The 21,599-nt window shown below is 40.6% G+C and overlaps 1 protein-coding gene across 2 annotated transcripts in view; it reads right to left on the bottom strand.

Annotated features, from left to right (window-relative positions):
- Window positions 1-263: 263 nt before the first annotated feature.
- The window catches only part of trmu (tRNA 5-methylaminomethyl-2-thiouridylate methyltransferase), a 49,431-nt gene continuing 28,095 nt past the window's right edge, over window positions 264-21,599 (bottom strand). The window contains exons 2-11 of one of the 2 annotated variants that reach the window (XM_078235516.1): window positions 21,328-21,493; window positions 16,742-16,848; window positions 15,207-15,323; window positions 11,043-11,215; window positions 10,875-10,928; window positions 9,516-9,582; window positions 6,706-6,806; window positions 4,227-4,371; window positions 2,864-2,946; window positions 264-902 (exon numbers count right to left, since the gene is read on the bottom strand). In XM_078235516.1, the coding sequence (XP_078091642.1) occupies window positions 777-902; window positions 2,864-2,946; window positions 4,227-4,371; window positions 6,706-6,806; window positions 9,516-9,582; window positions 10,875-10,928; window positions 11,043-11,215; window positions 15,207-15,323; window positions 16,742-16,848; window positions 21,328-21,493 (1,139 nt within the window). In that variant the 3' untranslated portion in view covers window positions 264-776. Of the gene's footprint in view, window positions 903-2,863; window positions 2,947-4,226; window positions 4,431-6,705; window positions 6,807-9,515; window positions 9,583-10,874; window positions 10,929-11,042; window positions 11,216-15,206; window positions 15,324-16,741; window positions 16,849-21,327; window positions 21,494-21,599 lie in introns of those variants that run through there. The other variant, XR_013500179.1, reaches the window with a different exon arrangement.

Genomic DNA, 21,599 nt, shown 5'->3' with positions numbered 1-21,599 from the left:
TACTTTCCAAAATAAATAAGTGCAATACACAGAATTTTAACTTTCTTTGCTCTATCAAACCATTCCCCTTTGTGATTGTATTTCGTGATCTATATTCTTCACCACCATCGTTGGTAGCAACTACTGATAAAGACTTCTCATGTCTGAGTTGCCAGTTTTGATGAAGCATCTTACATCTGTTTCAAATGCTCAGTTGTGCATTTTTAGGATTTTCTCTTTTGAGTTCCAACATTGCTATATATCTACTCCAAAGGTGAATCATTATACACAACATTTAATAGAAAATTCATTTAATGATGGTTAAATTACAATATCTTTATTCTATATGGAAAATCATTAACAGTAACTGCAAACATTGTGAGAACATATTACAAAATACATATCTTCTTGTGATCAATTAAGGAATTCCGTACATCTTTCGGTAACTGGAAATACATTGTAGGGTAGAATTTGGATAATTCTGCTTTAAAATTGACAGCTATGAAGGGGTGTACAGTTGACCTCTGCTCCTGACTTATCCGATAACTATTAAAATATAAAGGAGGCAGGAAGGCAGTGTTAACTTCCTCATTTTCAGAGGAAGTTAACACTGCCTTCCTGCCTCCTTTATATTTTAATCTGTAAACATTTAAGATACCGTATGTCAAATTCCTTTTGTGCAGCTGGGATTATGATGCATTTGGATTCCAGCATGTTTACAGATGCAATCAGTTGTCTATTGACTCAGCATCTGGCTGTGTTTAAATTGAAAATTTTGTGGTGTGTTCTTGGACAGGTTATGTCGTTCTTCTGGGTCTTGCCAATTCTGCTTCCTTTTCTTCTTGTAGTGTGTACATGGAAGGGCCAAGCTCCTTAATTTTGCCACTGCCAAGGCATTCTTGATCCTTATAGAGCACAGCAAACTGTAACCAAAAATGTGTTATTAAAATTACATTGATCATAATTCTAGCATGCAAGATATATTCTTACTAATGACACAACTAGTGGGCATTTTGTTGCCTCTTTGCAGATGAGAGGGGAGTCAAATACACTAAGATGCTATTTAGCAAGGCAAGTTCAACTAAGACTCTGGAATGTGCCTCAGCATGGCCGTTTTGAGCCAAGCATCTGTCAGAGCTTTTAGAAGTTGCTACAGAATCCTTTTAGAACATGTACATAATTCCTCTGGAGCCAGAAGATTTGCACACTGACAGAGAAGCTATAGTAATCTCCAGCCCCAGAACTACTCCACAGTGTAATCCAGCAAGCTGAATGACAATGGTGGTTAAATGAAGAGCATAATGGCTATTAAATGGAATCAAATTTAATTTGTTACTCCATCCTGTTTCGGACTGAACACGTACAGTATTCTCATTTTCAATTGGAGATTGCTGATGTTTAGTTACTTAGTCACGCAACCAATAAAACAAATTCCCTTGAAAGCTTCAACTAAAATCTTATTTAACTGAAAATTAACCAAGATTTAGCTAGATTCTTTAAAAAAGGGAGCACCTTTCACAACCTCAGGCCAAAAGCTTTTACAGCCAATACAGTATGTTTCAAGCATACTGTTGTAATCTGACAGCCAACTCTGTGCACAGAAAGGTGTCACAGAGGGGATTGGGGGGGGGAGAAAGAAAGAAGGGGGGGGGGGGAAAGGGGAGAAGAGGAGGTGCTGCAACACCTCGAAGATACACTACATTATTCCTTAGTTGCAGGTTAACAGTTTTATACAACTGCAATATAATTTATTTATGTTCCAGTCAACTTGAGATGAAGGCTAACATTCCACTAGCTTTTTTTTTAACCTGCCCACTCGATTTAGTGATTTCTGTACATTTGCTACTCAACATTTAAAAATTACACTAATCTTTAAATCCAAAGTGTGTGACTTCACACTTCCCAACATTGAACAAATGCTCTTTACATTACAATCACGTCCAAGATTAACATCAAAGTGCTTCATGATTTAGACTTGTACTTAAATGCAGGTGTACTACTTTGCCAGAAGCATTGTTTTTTAGGTAAGACATTAAATAGAGATGCAGTTTGCCTGTTCAGGTGGATGTAAAAGGATCCTTTGACACTAGAGAGGAGCAGAAAAATTCAAAACAAAAATTTCAATCAATACAAAAGGTAACAGATTTTAACTTTTCATATTTGTTGTTGGGATGTGGCCAACCCTATTAAAGTTAAAGTTTATTTATTAGTGTCACAAGAAGGCTTACATTAACACTGCAATGAAGTTACTGTGAAAATCCACTAGTCGCCACACTCCAGCGCCCGTTCGGGTACACTGAGGGAGAATTTAGCATGACCAATGCACCTACCCAGCACATCTTTCAGACTGTGGGAGGAAACCGGACCATCCAGAGGAAACCCATGCATTCACGGGGAGAATGTGCAGACTCCCCACAGACAGTGACCCAAGCTGGGAATTGAACCCGGGTCCCTGACCACTGTGCCGTCCCTAATTAAGGTAACATCTCACAAAATTACCAAATTTACTGAATTAAATTTTTCAAATTTCCATGATCTCAGTTTTTAGTCCAGTACTGTATTCACATGGGTACCCATCAGACAAACCTTAGTCCTCATCACTGGGTATGGAGAGGTTCAGCTACCGTTTAGGCTACATTGCAAATACTACTCCAGCACCAAGCAAAATAAAAAGGATAATTATATTATTATAGTCAGTTCTGCAAAAATGATAGAATGAGTTTTAGTTTCAAAAAAAGCAATGTCTCTCAAAAATAAATGTATTCTCATCACTTCAGTTCCAAAGAACCGGTCTCAGAAATGTTTGTGGGTGGCAGACCTATACCCTTAGCATTGCCCATTCCATTTACCCAACCTTGAAATGGAAGAAGAAGATAGAACTCACTTGTCCTGGTGTTGGTGCTCTGACCGGGTTAGCAAGAGTCACCCAAACTGTGTCATCTGGATTTAGGGTCAACTGACACTGCACTGAAAGAAAAAATATACAATATGAAGGAAGAGTATATACAATATGAAAACATGATGTTGACCATCCCTGACATTCAACAGATGAGGCAAACACATTGTATGTGGACTCATAGGATTCAGGGGTCAGTTCTAAATGTGAGGTTGAAGTTGAAGGTCAGCCATGTTCTTAGTGAAAATCAGGCTCAGATTGAGGGGCTCTATGGCCTATTCTTACTTCTAATGTTCTTAAGAAAAAGTATTAGCAAGTTAATTAATGAAGTGAAACAATAACTAAGATGAAAAACTGCTTTTTCTAGTGTGAAGATTTTCTTTTTTGCCCACATTCTCTGTTAGGTTGAGTGTCTCAGTTTGAAGTTTTACACTATTTATAGTTTTTACATTGGTAAACAGGCTCTATTGACTTAGAATGAACATTGAATTTGAGCCTGGGTTGAAAAGCAATCTGGATTTACAGATAAAAGTCTTTCCTTTTATCAGCAATAACATCACCACCAAGAGAAACCGGTTTGGGCAATCTCAGCCAGTGATCATTAACCTACAGCGCAGAACTGCACATAAATCAACAGTAAACTCACCGTCTCACTTAGAACAGTTACAAGGATAGCACTCAAAACAGAACAATTAAATTATTGGTGAGTTTTACATTGACCTGGGATTGCTTAATCTTTCTAGCAAGTACAAAAGGCAAGAACATTTCTATTTTCCATTCACACAACAAACAAATCTCGGTTCAATATTAATCATATCAGTGTCTCCTCATCAGCTGTAACATTTTGATGTATAGTCAGGAAATTGTTCAACAAAGTCAGGTGTTTTGCTGATACTGGAACATGTAGGGAAAAAGTGGCTAAGCTAATATTAAATAACGCATAAAAGCAAAATATTGCGGATGCAGGAATCTAAAACAAAAACAGAAGTGCTGGAAAATGTTGGCCGGAATCTTATCACCGTTCATGCCAGCGGGATTTTCCCATCCCATCGCAGTGAACGGAGATTTGGCTGGCCACCAGATTCCCCGACCTCGCTGCAGCAGGAACGTGACATGACATGAACGGCAGGTAAGATCATGCACATTAGTTCTGTTCTCTCTCCACAGATGCTGTCAGACTTGCTGAGATTTTCCAGCATTTTCTGTTTTCGATTAAATAACGATTTTTTTTTGTTCCATACAAACACTAAACATTCATTTCAGAGGTGACTAAAATAGCTACTGTTTTCATGTATGGAAGGATTGTCTATTCAGTCCAGATGCATTACAAGCGAAGCCGACCATTTCTTACCAAGTGGCATCTGGTGCTGGAAGCGGAAGCTACACTGCATCACTCTGTCCCTGAGCAGTTCTACTGGTGGATCCTGAACAATCCAATGGACTGGATCAATTTGGAGTGCATTCCTGTACAAAGCTGGGTGAGTGGTTCCTGGCGCCTGACAGACAACATATATGGTTTTTCAATAGATATATTCCTACACCTGCAAAGACAGACCTACACAGGTCACAGTGTTTAAGAGGCAGGAAAAGTAGAGGAAATCTGACAACATGTCATGAAATACTTAAACTCACACGCTGGCAATAAATTGAGAAAATTAACCATCAGAAATCCAATAAAAGGAAGTGTTGTGTTTAAACATGTCTTATTTCTATCAATTAAGCAACCCCACCCTCCTCTCACATTCCTCTCCCCCTCACCCACCCCCCTCCAGAAAAATGACATTAAAAGCTGAAATTGTTAGTGAAAAAGTGAAAATAGCTATGAAAGCTGACAGTCTTGAGAACTGAGTTAATTGCAATACATCACTGGCAGATGTCTAGAGATGTACAAAAACTTTGTCTAAACATGTCTAAATTGCTGAGTATCTTGGTTCAAATCACTGTTTTGATTTGAAGAACAGAAGTAGTCCGTCTCTCCTGCCCTACATTCAATGCATTGATATTGATTCCACGGCACATTACCAAGTGGCCTGCACATAGTTATGTACTAGGAAAGGCATAATAGGAGTAATTATACATTTTAGAAAACCGCACATTTGGAAAATGATACTTGAATTAAAAGCTTAAGTACCTCATGAGGAAGAGAGGAGGCAGACAGCTGGAGCTAAAGCCAAGATTGTCGTGGCTAGTGACAGAAAGGAAACAGAGACCTGGAGCAGCCCATAGCCCAAACACTATGAAAGGATACGGGCACGAGTGGGGGGCACGGAGTGTTCAGGTTCCTCAGGTTACAGCAGTTGGATAATCACCTGGAGCAACAGTGGGGAAATTTGGGCAGAACTAAAAAGAAAATTGGCCGGAGAAGGAACACGCAAAGCGGGAATGGAAGAAACAGGAGTTACATGTGCCTGTGACTGCAATTACCCTGGTTTCACTGAGGCTTTGATATCAACCAGAGGTTTACTGCAAAGTGACGTTTGTATTTCTCTCGCACCTGACTCTCAGCTCTCATCTACTACTGTCAGTTCGACTGCTTCTAACTCTGTTCAATTCATCGAACACCAGGTTAATGTCCACCAGGTTTGTTAGGAATCACGAGCTAATAAACCTGTTGGATTTTAACCTGGTGTTGAGAGTTCTTACTCTGCCCACCCCAGTCTAATGCCGGCATCTCCACCTCCTGTTCAATTCTGGTCAACTCATTGGAATGAAATTTAAATTACGAGTACATTTTTTTTTGGAAAACAAGGAGCGCAGCATGGTGGCACAGTGGTTAGCACTGCTGCCTCACGGTGCCAGGGACCCAGGTTCAATTCCAAGCTTGGGTGACTGTCTATGCGGAGTCTGTACATTCTCCCCGTGTCTGCGTGGGTTTCCTCTCACAGTCTGAAAGATGTGCTGGTTAGGTACATTGGCCTTGCCAAATTCTCCCTCGGTGTATCTGAACAGGCGCCGGAGTGTGGCGACTAGGGAATTTTCACAGTAATTTCATTGCAGTGTTAAATGTAAACCTATTTGTGACACTAATAAATAAAATAAAAAGTTTCAGTGTCATCCAACTGAAGTTTTGGCAGTGATTAAAGGAATTGATAGATCTGCAAGTTGTTCACTTATGACCATTCAGCTTTCTGCAATTTTGTAACTGTGGAAATTGCAGTAGAATTTTTACCACATTAATCAACTTTGAAATCCTACCGTTGACAAAGTGATTAGTCATCACCATACTAAAAATCCCCTTCACAGAGAGGTATTGTGTCCAAATAGCCTGAATTTAGCCTCAAATGCTTCCTCAACAGCACCTCCCAAACCTGTGATCTCTACCACCTAGGAGGAGGATAGTTCAGGGGAACATCATCATCTCCAAATTTCCCTGCAAACACACACCATTGTGATATGGCAATTTATCACTATTCCTTCATCAATACTGCGTCAAAATCCTGAAACTTATTACCTAAAAGTATGGTGGGACCTCACCTCATGGACTGCAGCATTTCAAAAAGGTGGATCACCATCACCTTCTCAAGGAAGCCAGGGATGGGAGACAAATGCTGGTCTTGGCAGTGACACCTACATCCATGAAAGTGAACTTCAAAAACATAATAAAGTTGATTCTAATGTTGTTAACTGGATAGTTGCACAGTGGGCCAGCAACATAATCCATTTGTGTCAACAATAAATACAGGTCCAGATATTTCAAAAACATACTGAAAATTATACAAGTTTGAATTTAATATGTGCTTATCCAAGCTTTACAAATGTCCAAGGTAGATATACATATATTCAGTAAACTTTTGTGTTTCTCACTTCTCCATGGGCTCCACAGCACTCACCACAAACACATCCCCCGTAGCTATCTCTTTATCCACGACAAACCAGGCATCTCTTTGACCGCCTATCCTGGCTCGTTGTCCCAAAGTGAACAGGAACCAGCCTAAAACCACAGAGAAAGTAAATTCAAATGTACATGCGTATAACCAGATCTTGGGTTTTTCACTAACATCTTACAACATTCCATTGATGACTAGTTCATAATATATTCTGATTGTGTTACGTACCTAGTCTAGGAGACCTGATAGAGGTCTACAAAATTATGGGAGGCATAGACAGGGTGGATCATGCTTTGTCCCAGGGTGGAAGTGCCAATTACAAGGGGACACAGGTTCAAGGTGGAAAATTTAAGGGAGATGTGCGGGGGGAGGTTTTTCACGCAGAGGGTGGTGGGTACCTGGAACGCGCTGTCAGAGGAGGTGATGAAAGCAAGCACATCAACAACATTTAAGAGGCATCTGGATGGGTACATGAATAGGGAGGGAATAGAGGGATATGAGCAGAGTAAGGGCAGAAGGTTTTTTTTAAGTTTAGTTAGAGCATTATGATCAGCATGGGCTTGGAGGGCCGGTTTCTGTGCTGTACTTTTCTTTGTCTTTGATCTACTATGGAGTGTAAGTGTTGAGATAATCTATGCGATTTTGAGCACTCTCTGCGGCATGTTTCTCAGTGGCAGGAAGCGGCCTGCTATTGGCCGATGGCAGGATCTTATAGTTCCACTGCTGTCAATCGGATTTCCCATTGTATCCACACACACATCCCTGTGCCACTGGTGGGAAAAACAAGAAAATTCCACCCAATAACACAATTCTTTAATCCTTCAATGCAAAATAATGATGGTCTCAATTCCACTGCCCATTATAAAAATGTCAACTTGTCCACGAGTGTAACTTCTGAGCTGTAATCTCAATATTCATGTCATTGTTATAAAGCATTTGATCATTACGCTTAAACTTTAAGTTGCACCTAAACCTGTTCAACAATAGCTAAATGCAGCAAAATGCCCATTCTAGAGGTTTAAATATCTTTAAAAAGGTTTTTTTTTTCTGATTTTAGTTTTGAAAGTTTAGCAAAAAGGTCACAAATGGAAAAAATGGAGCTGCTGGATGCCTGTCAAATCAACAACCATGTGTAGGAGTTAATTCAATCAAAAGTTCTACTTGGATGATTGTTTACCAGATTTTGTTTGGCAAAGTGCAGAATAAAATGAATATAGAAATGGTTCATCCTGACACAAGTGCTAAAGGAAAGAAGTTGCACTCTGAACTCCCATCCCCGAAGAGGTTCCATATATAGAATCATAGAATCCTACAGTGCAGAAAGAGGCCATTCGGCCCATCGAGTCTGCACCAACCACAATCCCACCTAGGCCCTATCCACATATCCCCACATATTTACCCACTAACCCCTCTAACCTATGCATCCCGGGACACTAAGGGGCAATTTTAGCACGGCCAATCAACCTGGCCCGCACATCTTTGGACTGTGGGAGGAAACCGGAGCACCCGGAGGAAACCCACGCAGACACAGGGAGAATGTGCAAACTCCACACAGACAGTGACCCGAGCCGGGATTCGAACCCAGGTCCCTGGAGCTGTGAAGCAGCAGTGCTAACCACTGTGCTACCGTGCCGCCCTCCACTGTGCTACACTGTGCACCATATTTACAAATGCATGGTCCAGTCACCCACAATTTCAAACACGTGTCATTTCCACAATGTAGTCAGCACTACGAAATGTCTTGAGGGGAATTTATTGGGAAATCAACTTAACTTTTAAAGGGACTAAATAGCATAACTAAAGCTTCAGTGATTTTAAACAATTTTAGTTCATTAGATATCCAGCTCCTATCTAACAATATGAGATTTATATTTTAAATTTAATTGAGCTCGCCCATATCCCATTATTGTCAGGGGCATTATTTTGGAATAAGATCTACAAAGGAGCTGCATGTCCCTTTGCACCATGATGCTACAGGAGTCTGTACATTTTTCTTCCATCTTTTTCCAGAGGGGCAGCCTGCTTTCTTGCAGAGCACTTGCGATGTTGCCAATACAAAGTGTTTATGGTAAGCGGCTTTTATTAAATTTTTCTTTTGAGAGAGGTGACCCAAGCCCATATATTGCATTGTGCCCATGCTCCAACATACTGCTTTGTAAGTACACGGCAGGATTTTCTTGGTCTTGTGTCTGGGTTGTTGGATTGTCTTGGTGTTAGCTAACACAGGAAAATTAGGTAGTGTTGAGCACACACCCAAATGGAGGCTGGCCAATTTTAGGTTGCTGAGAAAAACAGATGATGTTGCCAGAAGCAGCAAAGGACAAGCATTCTTAAATATCTTTACTTTGCCAAGTCTTGTTTAGACCAAACTAACCATGCAGCTGCTTGGCAAGTGAGCAAAGTGATCTGAAATGGAAGACAACAAACTATAAAGGGTCTAGATTACCTACATTGTTTTACAGAATCAGAAAGATGTTCACATTTCCCTATCATCGTGCTACGTGACTGAGAACAAGAACTCAACAGACTCAAGAACAGCTTCTTCCATACTGCCATCGGACTTTTGAATGGACCTACTATATATACAGCTGATCTTTCTCTACATCCTATCTGTACCTGCAACACCCTAGCTATGATGTAACACTACATTCTGCACCCACTCCTTTCCTCCTCCCCTACGTACGGTATGTTTTGTCAGTATGGGATGCAAGAAACAATATTTTTAATTGTATCCCAATACGTGAAAATGATCATTCAAATCAAATCCACAGCACACAATTTTCATACTAATTTTCTTATAACATTGTAATTACCTTTGTGTGTGCCCATAATTTTTCCATCTTCTATAGAAACAAAGTTTCCAGGTCGAGGTTCTAGATACTAAAAACAATGCGAGAATGAAATTACTTTAAATATTCAAAATGACCTGCGATACAAATATCTTGTCAAAACTCAACAAAGCGAGTGCATTTGAATTTCCAAAATATTCACTAAGGAGGGCACTGGGTTTCAATCTTATTCTTCCCCAGAAGGTAGTGGAGGCTGGGTCATTGAATTTATTCAAGGCAGAGTTAGATAGATTCTGAAGGTTTGGGGTTGGGGGGGTTACAGACAGGAAAGTGGAGTTGAGATCACAGCCAGATCAGTCATGATCTTGCTGAATGGCAGGGTAGGCTATGAGGGCCAACTGGCCTATTCCTGCTCCTAGGTCCTAAGTTCCTAGCCCAGGCTAATGGAATTAATGGTCAGGATTTTCCGGCCCTGTCGTGGCACAGTGGTTAGCACTGCTGCCTCACAGCACCAGGGACCGGGGTTCGATTCCCTGCTTGGGTCACTGTCTGTGCGGAGTCTGCACGTTCTCCCCTTGTCTGCGTGGGTTTCCTCCGGGTGCACCGGTTTCCTCTCAGTCTGAACGACGCACTGGTTAGCTGCATTGACCATGCTACGTTCTCCCTCAGTGTACCTGAACAGGCACCGGAGCGTGGCGATTAGGGGATTTTCACGGTAACTTCTTTGCAATGTTAATGTAAACTTACTTGTGACACTAATAAATAAACTTAAAAGACCCCACCAAGGCAGGATCCCCACCATGAGAGATTCGGCAGCCTGCCAAAGGTCTTTTGACTTTCAGTGGGCCCAGCCCAGATGATCCCGGCAGTGAGCGAGGTCTGAAGATCCCACCCAATGTCTCTTCCACCTATCTGCTTTACAGGCCCTAACTAAAATAAGCTTAGGTAATTTGAACTTCACTTCCAGGATATACAAGTTCACAGCACAATGTTGCCAACATCATGCTGGGGATTTTACTTAAACCAGGATAACTGAAATGAGCAAAATAAATGTCAAATTGGTGATATTAGTCGGTTGCTGATGTTACTGGGAGGATGCTTGACACATTTATATTACATTTTATATTTGGAAACCTAATAGGGGCCTTGATCAGTTTATTTTAAGCAGAGTGTGGTATGAAGGCATGGAAAGTTCATTCACGGAAATTGGCAACAGTAAACTCTTAAGCCATGATAGAGGGAGAGCAGAATGTTAGATCAAGAGTCAAGATTGTGAATTAGATATAAACACAGACTGCAGAATGTGAAAACTATTCTAATTCCTAACACAGGTGGTCCCTTTTTTTGAAACAGGATTGATATTTTTAAAAACTGCACACTTACCTCGAGAATAAAATTTTCAAAATTTCTCTCCCCTATAAAACAGATTCCCATACTCTGAGAAGCAAAAACAAAGGAAGCATTTGGCAACAGAATCGATGATTTATCCAAAAGTAATTGTATTCAATGTTCTAGGTTCAAGAACAAAATGACGACAAATGAATTTCTTACTTCTTTTCTTTTTAATACGTGGTGAAATCCCGCCTCAGCTGCCATTTCCTTTACAATGTTTTTCTTCAGTGCACCAAGGGGAAAGATGGTATGTCGCAAGGCGTGCTGGGAGATCTGACTGAGAAAGAATGTTTGGTCTTTCTTTGGGTCAGCTGCCTGTAAGAGTTTCACAGCTACAACAGGGAGGACAAATGGGCAGTTACAGGCAGAATGGCAATAATTTACATTGGCTAAGACTCAATTTAAAATGTTGCGATATTTAATATAATTGATTTAAAGATTTAATTTCAGTAGTGATAGTCACAAATTTCCCTAACACAACAATGTCATAAATGAAATTACTTTAGCTGGGATTTTCTGCTCTACCATCGGCGGGCATTGTTGCGTTGGCTTTTAATGGCTCTCTAAATTCTCCTGTCCCGCCTGTAACAATGCATGCCAATGTCAAGGCTGGTAATTCCCACTCTCTATACCGCATCTCAGCATTAAAATATCGCTCTCTCTTTGGTGGCTCTCAATTCTTACAATCGCTCAAATAAGGAATAAATTTCCTCCTTGAAAACTTGTCCATTTTCATCTTTCTATTTATTTATTAATTCATGTCACAAGTAGGCTTACATTAACACTGCAATGAAGTTACTGCGAAAATCCCCTAGTCGCCACACTCCCGACACCTGTTCGGGTACACTGAGGGAGAATTTAGCATGGCCATCGCACCCTAACCAGTACATTCCCCCAACAAGTGTGATCTCTCCCTGCCAACTGTGTTCCTTACTAAACCTCTGGAAGATTGCACATCACCTTGGAAATTCTTGCCAGTACATGACCTAAAGAAACATTTTCAGCATAACTGTTCCACTGGTGATTTCCTTGCCTATGTTGTCCACTTCATAATTCAATTTCACTTTATTGTCCATACAGAAATTAATGTCAGATACATTTGTTTATTCAAGAAGTACATATAAATGAATAATAAAAAGAAAAGAAAACTACCCTATCACAATGATCCAACATTAATTAAAATGCATTAGAAAGACTATTTCAATGTGACTGCATATCCTGATCCATTCATCAAACTCCTGCTAAAATTTCTAATGAAGAAATGCACAAATGAGTTCACGAATTGATTTGGCCTGCATCTGAGATATTTAGCCTTTTCGCTGAACGCGACCAGCAATAATTCTAAAAAAAAAAGAGGTATTCTCATTGTTCACGACACACTTTACTTTAATCAGAATTCTTCGAAAGCAGATTATCATCAAGAAAATTCTGCTCATCAAGCATCTTTCAATAATCTTTGTACCCTTAAAGAGTCTATCTTCCGAAGACCACAGTATCAGGAGAGGCATCCAAACAGGATAGCACTCTCAACTGTAGCTGGACGACATGGTGGCACAGTGGTTAGCATTACTGCCTCACAGTGCCAGGGACCCAGGTTCGATTCCAGCCTTGGGTGACTGTGTGGAGTTTACATGTTCTCCCCGTGTCTGCGGGGGTTTCCGCTGGGTGCTCCAGTTTCCTCCCACAGTCCAAAGTTGTGCAGGTTAGGTGGATTGGCCATATTAAGTTATTTTTTAGTATCCAAAGATGTGTAGGTTAGGGGGATTAGCCAAGTATATAGATGGGGTTATGGGAATGTGGCCTGGGTGGGATGCTCTGTCAGTGAGTCAGTGCAAACTCAATGGGCCGAATGGCCTCCTTCTGCACTGTATGGAAAAGTTTCACGATTGTTGGATCTACTCAAAAGGATTTTAATTTTCTAATGATTGTGTCTTTTGGCTACCATGTCTATACACTGTTCCATCGAATTCAACTTGCCATCTACTTTGATACCTAGATACTTTATAGTTAGTAACTATTCCAACATGTACAGCATGACGCTTTACAGGAACAATAATATTAACTGGCTTTTTCCTAAAGTTTATCACTAGTTCTTTTGTCTCATTATTGTTTTGTTTCAGAGAATTGTCATTGCACCATTTTACAAACTTTTCCACTGGGTTCCTCTAGTTTACTTTGTTATTCCTGATCAGACCCACAAGTACCACATCATCAGCATAATTCAGGATCACTATCTCATCATAGTCTGGTCAACAATCATGTATGTCAAGGATAAAAAGCAAAAGGTGGAAGTATCCAGCCCTGAGGAGATCCAGTATTCCTTAGCATATACTGGAAACTAACACCCATTGGGTCCTGTCGTTTGGGATAATGTGGTCATTCCAGATCTACAAATTTGTTTTGGTCATACAAATTGGAGTATTTTTATGGAGGATGAAGACATAAATAAGAGCACAGAGATTATAAACATTTATATAATCTTCCATGAACAGCTTCATGTCGAAACTAAACTATGACAATCTATCCAAATGAGAAAACCTGGATTACAAAGGACCGAGCGTAGGGGACCAGGACAAACTTGATGAACTGAAAATCAAAGTAAGAAAGGAAATTCAGAATGTGAAAGATGCGTATAGAGATAAGCTGCATAATTGTTTTAGGGCAAATAATCCCAGAGATGCAGGGAAATGTATCCATAAAATGTCAGGATTCACAGTGAGAAAGAAAAAGGGCCACTATTTGTTCTCAGACAATCCTCATGATGTTGCAAATGAATTTAATGGATTATTTTACGGGTTTGAAAATGGCGAATGTTTGAAACATTTTGCAGCAGGCTTCACTACGTGAATTAGAAGAATCTCTAATTCTGTTCTTGAACACTTAAGTTGTTGCCAGACATTGCCAAAGCCTTCAACTGGACTTGACATAACTTATCATAATATGGCCTTTGCAGGAAGGTATGTTCATGCCTGCCGAATTTCCCTCCACTTGCACTACAGTTGGCACTCGTGCTCTAACTCTTTTCAGAGATTCCCCGGTTCTGGTCTCTTTCACAATGTGTTTTTCCTATACTAATGTCTTTTTCCACTGATCAAAGAACTTAACCACTCTCTTGTCGATGGTTTCCCTCAACATTGATCATCGTCCTTCAGATCTTCATTTTTGTAACTGTAACACTATATTCTGCACCCTCTCCTTCTCCCCTATGTACTCTATGAATGGTATGTTTTGTCTGCATAGCATGCAAGAAACAATACTTCTCACTGTATCCCAGTACATGCGACAATAATAAATCAAATCTTGTGATTTAATGGTCAAATTGCTGCACCTTGATCTCTCAATGCTTCGACAAGACTACAAAAATATTCCTTCTTTCAATTCTTGTTAGGCATATTTTGATTTTTTTAGATTTCAATTTGGATTACCTTATTTTATTTTCTTTCTAATAGTGCATTTACACTACACTAATGACAATGCAAAGCTGTTCCATTTTGCACCAGTTTGTACTGTAAATGTCATCTGAATCATATGTCAGGGCCCAACCTGGCATTGAATGCAGTCTCATTCCACTTCAAAGTCAGATTTTGACACTAGATTTAAACTTCAGAAGTTTAGCAAAAACTATTCCACATCAATGCTAAGTCTGCCATTTAGGTTCATTTAGGTCATTTTCTGAAAAAAAGTAGTTAACTGAATTAATGTGGTTAATTTCTCACGGAAACATTATCTAGATCTGTCCAGCCTTTGTCTTGTCTTAAACAGCAATTGCAGTTTAGCTCTAATCTTCTAATTACACGCCTTCCTCAGCTTCATGGTGAGAGTGAGGAAGGAAGCATTTTATAGAGTGGGAGTGAATACAAAAATAAATGAGCAACCGGCTCTGAGAAAACATACTCCACTCATGTACGGATGGCATCTCTGCTGGAGTAGCATTCTTGCCACCTGAGCCATGCTTGTATGTTTAAATAATGGGTAATATTAGGTCAAGGTAGCTGCAGTTCATTTGATAGACGCGGACAGACATCCACATTAAAGGAAGTTGATAGTGACACAGTCAGTGAGAGCTTATTGGCTTGCTGCTGATGACAAAGATTTGTCTTTTGATAAACAAATTGTTACAAGCTGAATGGAAAACATTGTCAATTGGCTCTGACAGTGTGTAGTTTAATTACTTGTGCACGTAGATCCTCAGAAACAATCCGAGTAGATTGGATGAGACTCCATGGTGTTCAAATTGAATTTTTACTGAAGAAACATTTCCTATCATTGGAGCCGACACAAGGACAGATTAAGGAATATAGAAATTTAAAATCCATTATTCACCATCTTGACAGCGGTTATTTAAACTATCTTCAGTTCTTCTAGTAGATTTTTGTTGGAAAACTTCTTCATCGTGCTGCGATGTTCGAGCATAATGACCAGTTGCCATTGCATCGGCCCCTAATTCAGTATAAAGAAAGTGTTAGTTACGTAACTGCTGCATGTTCCATCTTCTCTTTAGTTAAATGTAAGAATAGCATTTGTGTGAGTCTCTACACCAGAAATTTAAAAACAAACAAGGAATTTCCTTGCACTGCACTGAGTGTGCTCCAATTTGGCTTCAATTTCTTGGATACATATTTCAGAATCCTCTGTTGAATGTGCATGTGATGGGTTCTGCAGTTTCCTGTGCTCCCCCAAGGCACCGATCAGCCAGGTTTACATGTGAAGTGAGGCACCAGCAGATTGGAATCACCCAGGAACCAAACCACTGCATAAATCCTCAAGAGGAGAAATGATGGAGAAAAGACTGGGCAAAATAAATCTCAGGATTATGCCAATTAGGGCTATTTGTTCATGGTACCCCAAGCTACCTGAGAAACAAGATCATGCTGCAGATAAACGATGACCATACAGCTGAAACATACCCCCATATATAACCAACAGCTCCAATAGGGTTGCCATCAGGGTCCTACTTTTACAGTCTCTTCACATCGAGTAGAATTGGTCGGAGGATCTAACTAAATGGAAAACTCTGTAACCTCACTATGATACCTCTCAATTTTAAGTGTTAATACGTACCCACAATGAGTTATGTTATGATGGGCCTTTATAATGTTAGTACGACAAACCCCTCCACCCCTGTCCTGCTTTCTCCTCTTTCCTGTTCACATCTCCCCTGGTCCCCCTCCCTCGCTCCCCTGGTCCCCCTCTCTCGCTCCTCTCGTCCCCCTCCCTCGCCCTGCCCCTCACCCCTCGCTCTCCCTGCCCCTCACCCCTCTTTCCTCGCTCTCCCTACCCCTCACCCCTCTTTCCGCTCTCCCTGCCCCTCACCCCTCTTTCCTCTCTCCCTGCCCCTCACCCCTCTTCCCTCTCTCCCACCTCTCTCCCTGACCCCCTCCCTCTTATCTTATCCTCACCCCTCCTAGTCCAATTATTCTCTAGCTTAATAGTTTTGCCTGAAATATCCTGTCTCCCAGCGTGAAACACAAGAGAGCGAATAGTCCCTAACAAGGAAAAAAAATGAAGTAACATTTGTAAAGTCAAAAACTATCACAGGTCATTTGATTAATGTATTAGAGCAACCTTATTAAAGGATCAGTGATAGAGACACAGTTAGTGTCTGTATATTGAGTGATAATTTATAGTTAACTTCAAAGAAATAACAGGGGTAATAAGTATGTACATTTTAAATAGCCAACTGTAGAAGTTAAAATGAAATATTATTGTTTTTACGGTTCCAAATTATAGGGTATAAGTGCCTAAAACCCAGTATTTTACTGGACTGAATTATTAACAATTATTAGGCATTTTAAACATTTTGATCCATGCAGACAATATCATATTTTTATGCCTCCTATGAATACATAAGCACTTACCCAGCATTTCCACAGCAAACTGCAACAGATATTTAAATTTAATATTTTTATTGCACATGATATCAGGGTTTGGAGTCCTTCCCATTTCATATTCTTTTACTAAATTACTAGAAAAGAACAGACAAAACAATGCATTTTAATTCATTCATGTTTGGGCAATGTGCCTTCCTAACATGAAACTTTACACCAGAGCATCATCTTAAAATTAAATTACTGAGTTGGACCTTTCAAGCAGCTTCTGAAACGCATGACTACATTTGATTATGTCATGCTACACTGCAACAGAATTTTCCCAGCTCATCTCTTTTGTAACATGAGAAGGAGATAAGAGAGCAAGGTCCCACAAGGATCAGCACTGGGTCATTATTGTTCACAATTTATATCAATGATTTAGACTTTGGAACCAAAAACACAATTTCTACGTTTGCCAATGATTTCTTAAATTCTTTCATGGGATTGGGTGTCGCTGGCTGAGCCAGCATTTATTGCCCATCCCCAATTGCCCTTGAGGCAGCATTTAAGAGTCAACCACTTTGTTTCAAAGTTTATTACTTAGTGTCACAAGTAGGCTTACATTAACACAGCAATGAAGTTACTGTGAAAATCCCCTAGTCGCCACACTCCGGCGCCTGTTTGGGTACACTGAGGGAGAATTTGGCTTGGACAAGGCACCTAACTCAGCACCCAGAGGAAACTCACGCAGACACGGGGAGAATGTGCCAACTCCGCACAGACAGTGACCCAATCTGGGAATTGAACCCGGGTCCTTGGCGCTGTGAGGCAGCAGTGCCATCCTTTGCTGTGGATCTGGAGTCACATGTAGGCCAGACCAGGTGAGGATGGCAGATTTCCTTCTCTAAAGGACATTAGTGAATCAGATGGGTTTTTACACCAATCAACAATGGTTTCATGGCCATTATTAGACTTTTAATTCCAAATTTTTATTCAAATTTCATCATCTGCTGTGGTGGGATTTGAACCAGGGTCCCCAGAGCATTACCCCTGGGTGTCTGGATGACTAGTCCAATGACAATACCACTATACCCCTGCCTTTCCTGCCAACCAAATGGAGGGAACACAATCAACACCGAGGAGGACTGCAACAAAGTACAAGATATTAATAAACTTGAAGACTGGGCGTACATAATTGGCAAATAAATTTCAACACCAATCAATGTGAGGTATTACAATTGGTAAGTGAAGTAAAGTCTCACATTACTGGGAAAATAAGAATCTAAACTGTGTAGAGGAGCAAAGGGATCTCGGAGCACAAGTGCACAATCACTAAAAGAAAATAAACACCAGAGTTTATTTCTAGAGGGACAGATTGAACCTCTAGAACCTCTATACCTCACATAACAACTGCCCCGGAAGTTCAAACCAAGTTTGGCAATGGCCCTGCAATGGGAATCATCTGAAACTTAAGATGGTCCCGACTGCCTGACAGTAATAGTTACCCAGAATTAAAACCACTTCTAACCCCTGGGTAGCTATAACACTGACCTACCCCTGACTCTCTAAGAGACCCCCAACTACAGTCCCATCCCACCCACCTACATCTCCCTAGGTTACATCTCCATACTACACCCCCCCCGACAACACCCCACACGATGCTGTCCCAGACCAAACTCCCACCCTTCGACTACACCACCCCCCCCCCCCCCCCCCCAACTACCACCTACCCCACACTGACCATCCGATCCCACCGGCCCCTTCCCACCCTGCTCCCACCTCCTGACCACTCGGCTAGTGCCGTTAAAAAAGGGCATGTTTTCCTTACCTTTGACTCAGTTGCCCTCGATACAGTGCCTCAGGAACCGGCTGCACTGCACGTTTCTCAGCTGGCTGAGTTAGAAGGTTTGGCACAAAAGGTGCAGCTGCATTTCAGGGTAAGTAACTAACAGCAGAGCGCCAATCTGATTGTGATTGTCACTCCACGCAAGTTACAGCACTAAAATTCTAAAGCAATTTCTTGTACCTGACCCTAAACTGTTGCATTTAATACTGAAAGCATCCATATAAATTAATACAGTCAAGTCAAAATATCAGATATTCATATAGCTTTGTGCACTTTTCTCTCCAGCCCCTTTCTGGAATTATACCGTAATGGAAAGGCTGTGAGAAATGGTGTGATAGCAACTAAAGCAGTGGACACTGAAAAATCTACTGAGGAGCACAGGAACAGGGGCAAACCATTTAGACACCCTGAACTTGTTCTCCATTCCATTAGGTTATGGCTGATCCGAGATCCAATGTCACACACTTAATATAATACTAATATAATATAATTAATATAAATCTATCAAATTAAGATTTAAAATTATGACCCTACTTTATGTATTCTCTCCTCAAAATTTAACCCTTGCAATCATGTATGACTCCCTCATCCTGCTTGAGAACTGAACACAGTACTCCAGGTATGATCTATCCAGCTATAGTATGACTTCTACTCCCATGATTCCTAGTCCTTGCCAACATTCCGTTAGCCTATCTGAATCATAGAATCCCTACAGTGCAGAAGAGACCATTCGGTCCATTGAGTCTTCACACTGTGAGAGAGCATCTTACCCAGGCTCTCTCTCTCCTATTACCATGGCTAATCCACCTAACCTACACATCTTGAGAAACTAAAGGGCAATTTAGCATGACCAATCCACCTAAGCTGTACATCTTTAGGACTGGTGGCACAGTGGTTAGCGCTGCTGCCTTACAGTGCCAGGGAACCGATTCCCGGCTTGGGTCACTGTCTGTATGGAGTTTACATGTTCTCCCTGTGTCTGCGTTGGGCTTCCTCCAGATGTTACAGTTTCCTCCCACAGTCCAAAAGATGTGCTAGTTAAGTTCTAAATTCTCCCTCAGTGCACCCGAACAAGCGCTGGAGTGTGACGACTAGGGAATTTTCACAGTAACTTCATGGCAGTGTTAATGTAAGCCTACTTGTGACACTAATAAATAAACTTTAAAAAATATTAAACTATTGGCTTTGGAATATTTGTTTTTTTTTAATTTATCGTGACATTTTAATGATGTCTGTACATCATGGACCCCCAAGACCTCTAGCTTTTCACCATTTATAAAAATCCTGGTCTAGTCATTTTAGCTCCAAAGTGGATGACCTCACATTATTGTTTTGTTAATTTGGAGTACTGTTACAAATGACTACTTTAGCCAATTTAACAAGATCGATAAAACCTAATTTGCTTCTCCACACCATGAAAAACAATATCCTAGCAAGCAAAGTTTCCATGTCAGCAACTATTCCTCATCAAAAAAATACATCAGCAAGCTCGTGTTATAGGACACTTGCTTCTGGTGGTTGAAGCTACTGCTAGGAAGGGAGGTTCAGGGTTATTTACCAAATGCTTTTTCCTTCCATCGCTGTAATGATGCACTTTCAGAGACTTCATTAGCAAAAAGGGATTTATTTAGTGATTTTCAGGGGCAGCAGCATGTTTGCAGCTAGCTCGAAAATACTTCTGCCGAGGAGAACTCTTCCCCCTGGAGTGATCCCCCCTCCCCGCGGTCACCCTGACCAGTTGACCCTTACTATTGCTGTGTTGTGCTTAAAAGGGACAATCACTACAATCTCCAATTTTGTTCTGACAATAGCTCACATATGGAATTGGATCCAATCCATCTAAGGCATCCAGCAATGGGAACATCACACTCCAATGACATAAACAATAGGAACAGCAGACTGCAACATCATAAACAGCAAAATACATCAGCAGGAAATTGTTAATCCCAGGTGGTGCAGAACTAAAACTGTGTGCAGTTCTCTGGAGAGAGTGAAGGACCAGTGAATTTACCATTTAAAACAAAACTACCGTAAAGTTAGACAGGTAAAATAACTTCTTAAACAAAAATCATAAAAATCATTAGTTTCCTGATATCTCAACAAGAAATGTTTCACCAGCTTAAATCTTGCCCATCTCTTTCTGTTAATTATTATTTTTGTAGCATTTATTGTGAAGCATTAGTTGTAAGCAACCTTTTAGTGGTTTTTTTCATTCATTTGTGGGACACGGGCGTCGCTGGCTGGCCAGTATTTATTGCCCATCCCTTAGTTGCCCGAGGGCAGTCGAGAGTCAACCACATTGCTGTGGAGTCACATGTAGGCCACACCAGGTAAGGACGGCAGATTTCCTTCCCTAAAGGACATTAATGAACAAAATGGATTTGTCCCGACAATCGACAATGATTTCATGGTAGATTTGCAATTCCAGATTTCTTTTTATTGTATTCAAATTCCACCATCTGCCGTGGCGGGACTTGAATCCATGTCCCCAGAACATTAGCTGAGTTTCTGGATTGGGTAGTGCTAAATAGTTTTTCATCCAATGTACCTTGGCATACAAAGGCCTGTGTGCATTGACAATCATCACATTCTTCCCTTATAAGTTACAAATGTTACGTGCATTGGCGGGATCAGATTTGAACTGAAACTTTCCTTCGAATTGTTACATAAAAGCACCACTACCCAACTCTCGCATGTCACACAGAAATTAACACCTAAAAACTTTCAAACTTCTAATTACGCAAAAGGTTTCTTAACGGCAAAGACAAATGTGAAAATTGTATATTACCTAAAGACCTCGTGCCAATATTCTTTCACATAGGAAATCTGATGAAAAGGGATGTCAAGCATCTTACAGACTCGATATGCATCTTCACAGTCCCGATCACTCGTACAAGCACCATGTTCATCTAGCAAGTCCCAGTTTTTCATAAAGACACCGGTCACTTGGTAGCCTAGTGAAAACAGTTTAGATTCTTCTTTTAATATTGTATCCCTTAAAAAGCATGTAGGGAATAAAACAGGATTCCAAATATAATAAGTAAAGAGGTTACTTTCGTG

The sequence above is a fragment of the Mustelus asterias genome, chromosome 19, assembly GCF_964213995.1.
Source record: "Mustelus asterias chromosome 19, sMusAst1.hap1.1, whole genome shotgun sequence".
Classification (NCBI taxonomy): Eukaryota; Metazoa; Chordata; class Chondrichthyes; order Carcharhiniformes; family Triakidae; genus Mustelus; species Mustelus asterias.
Note: the sequence above shows the minus strand (reverse complement) of the source record. Positions and strands in the feature narration are given on the sequence as shown.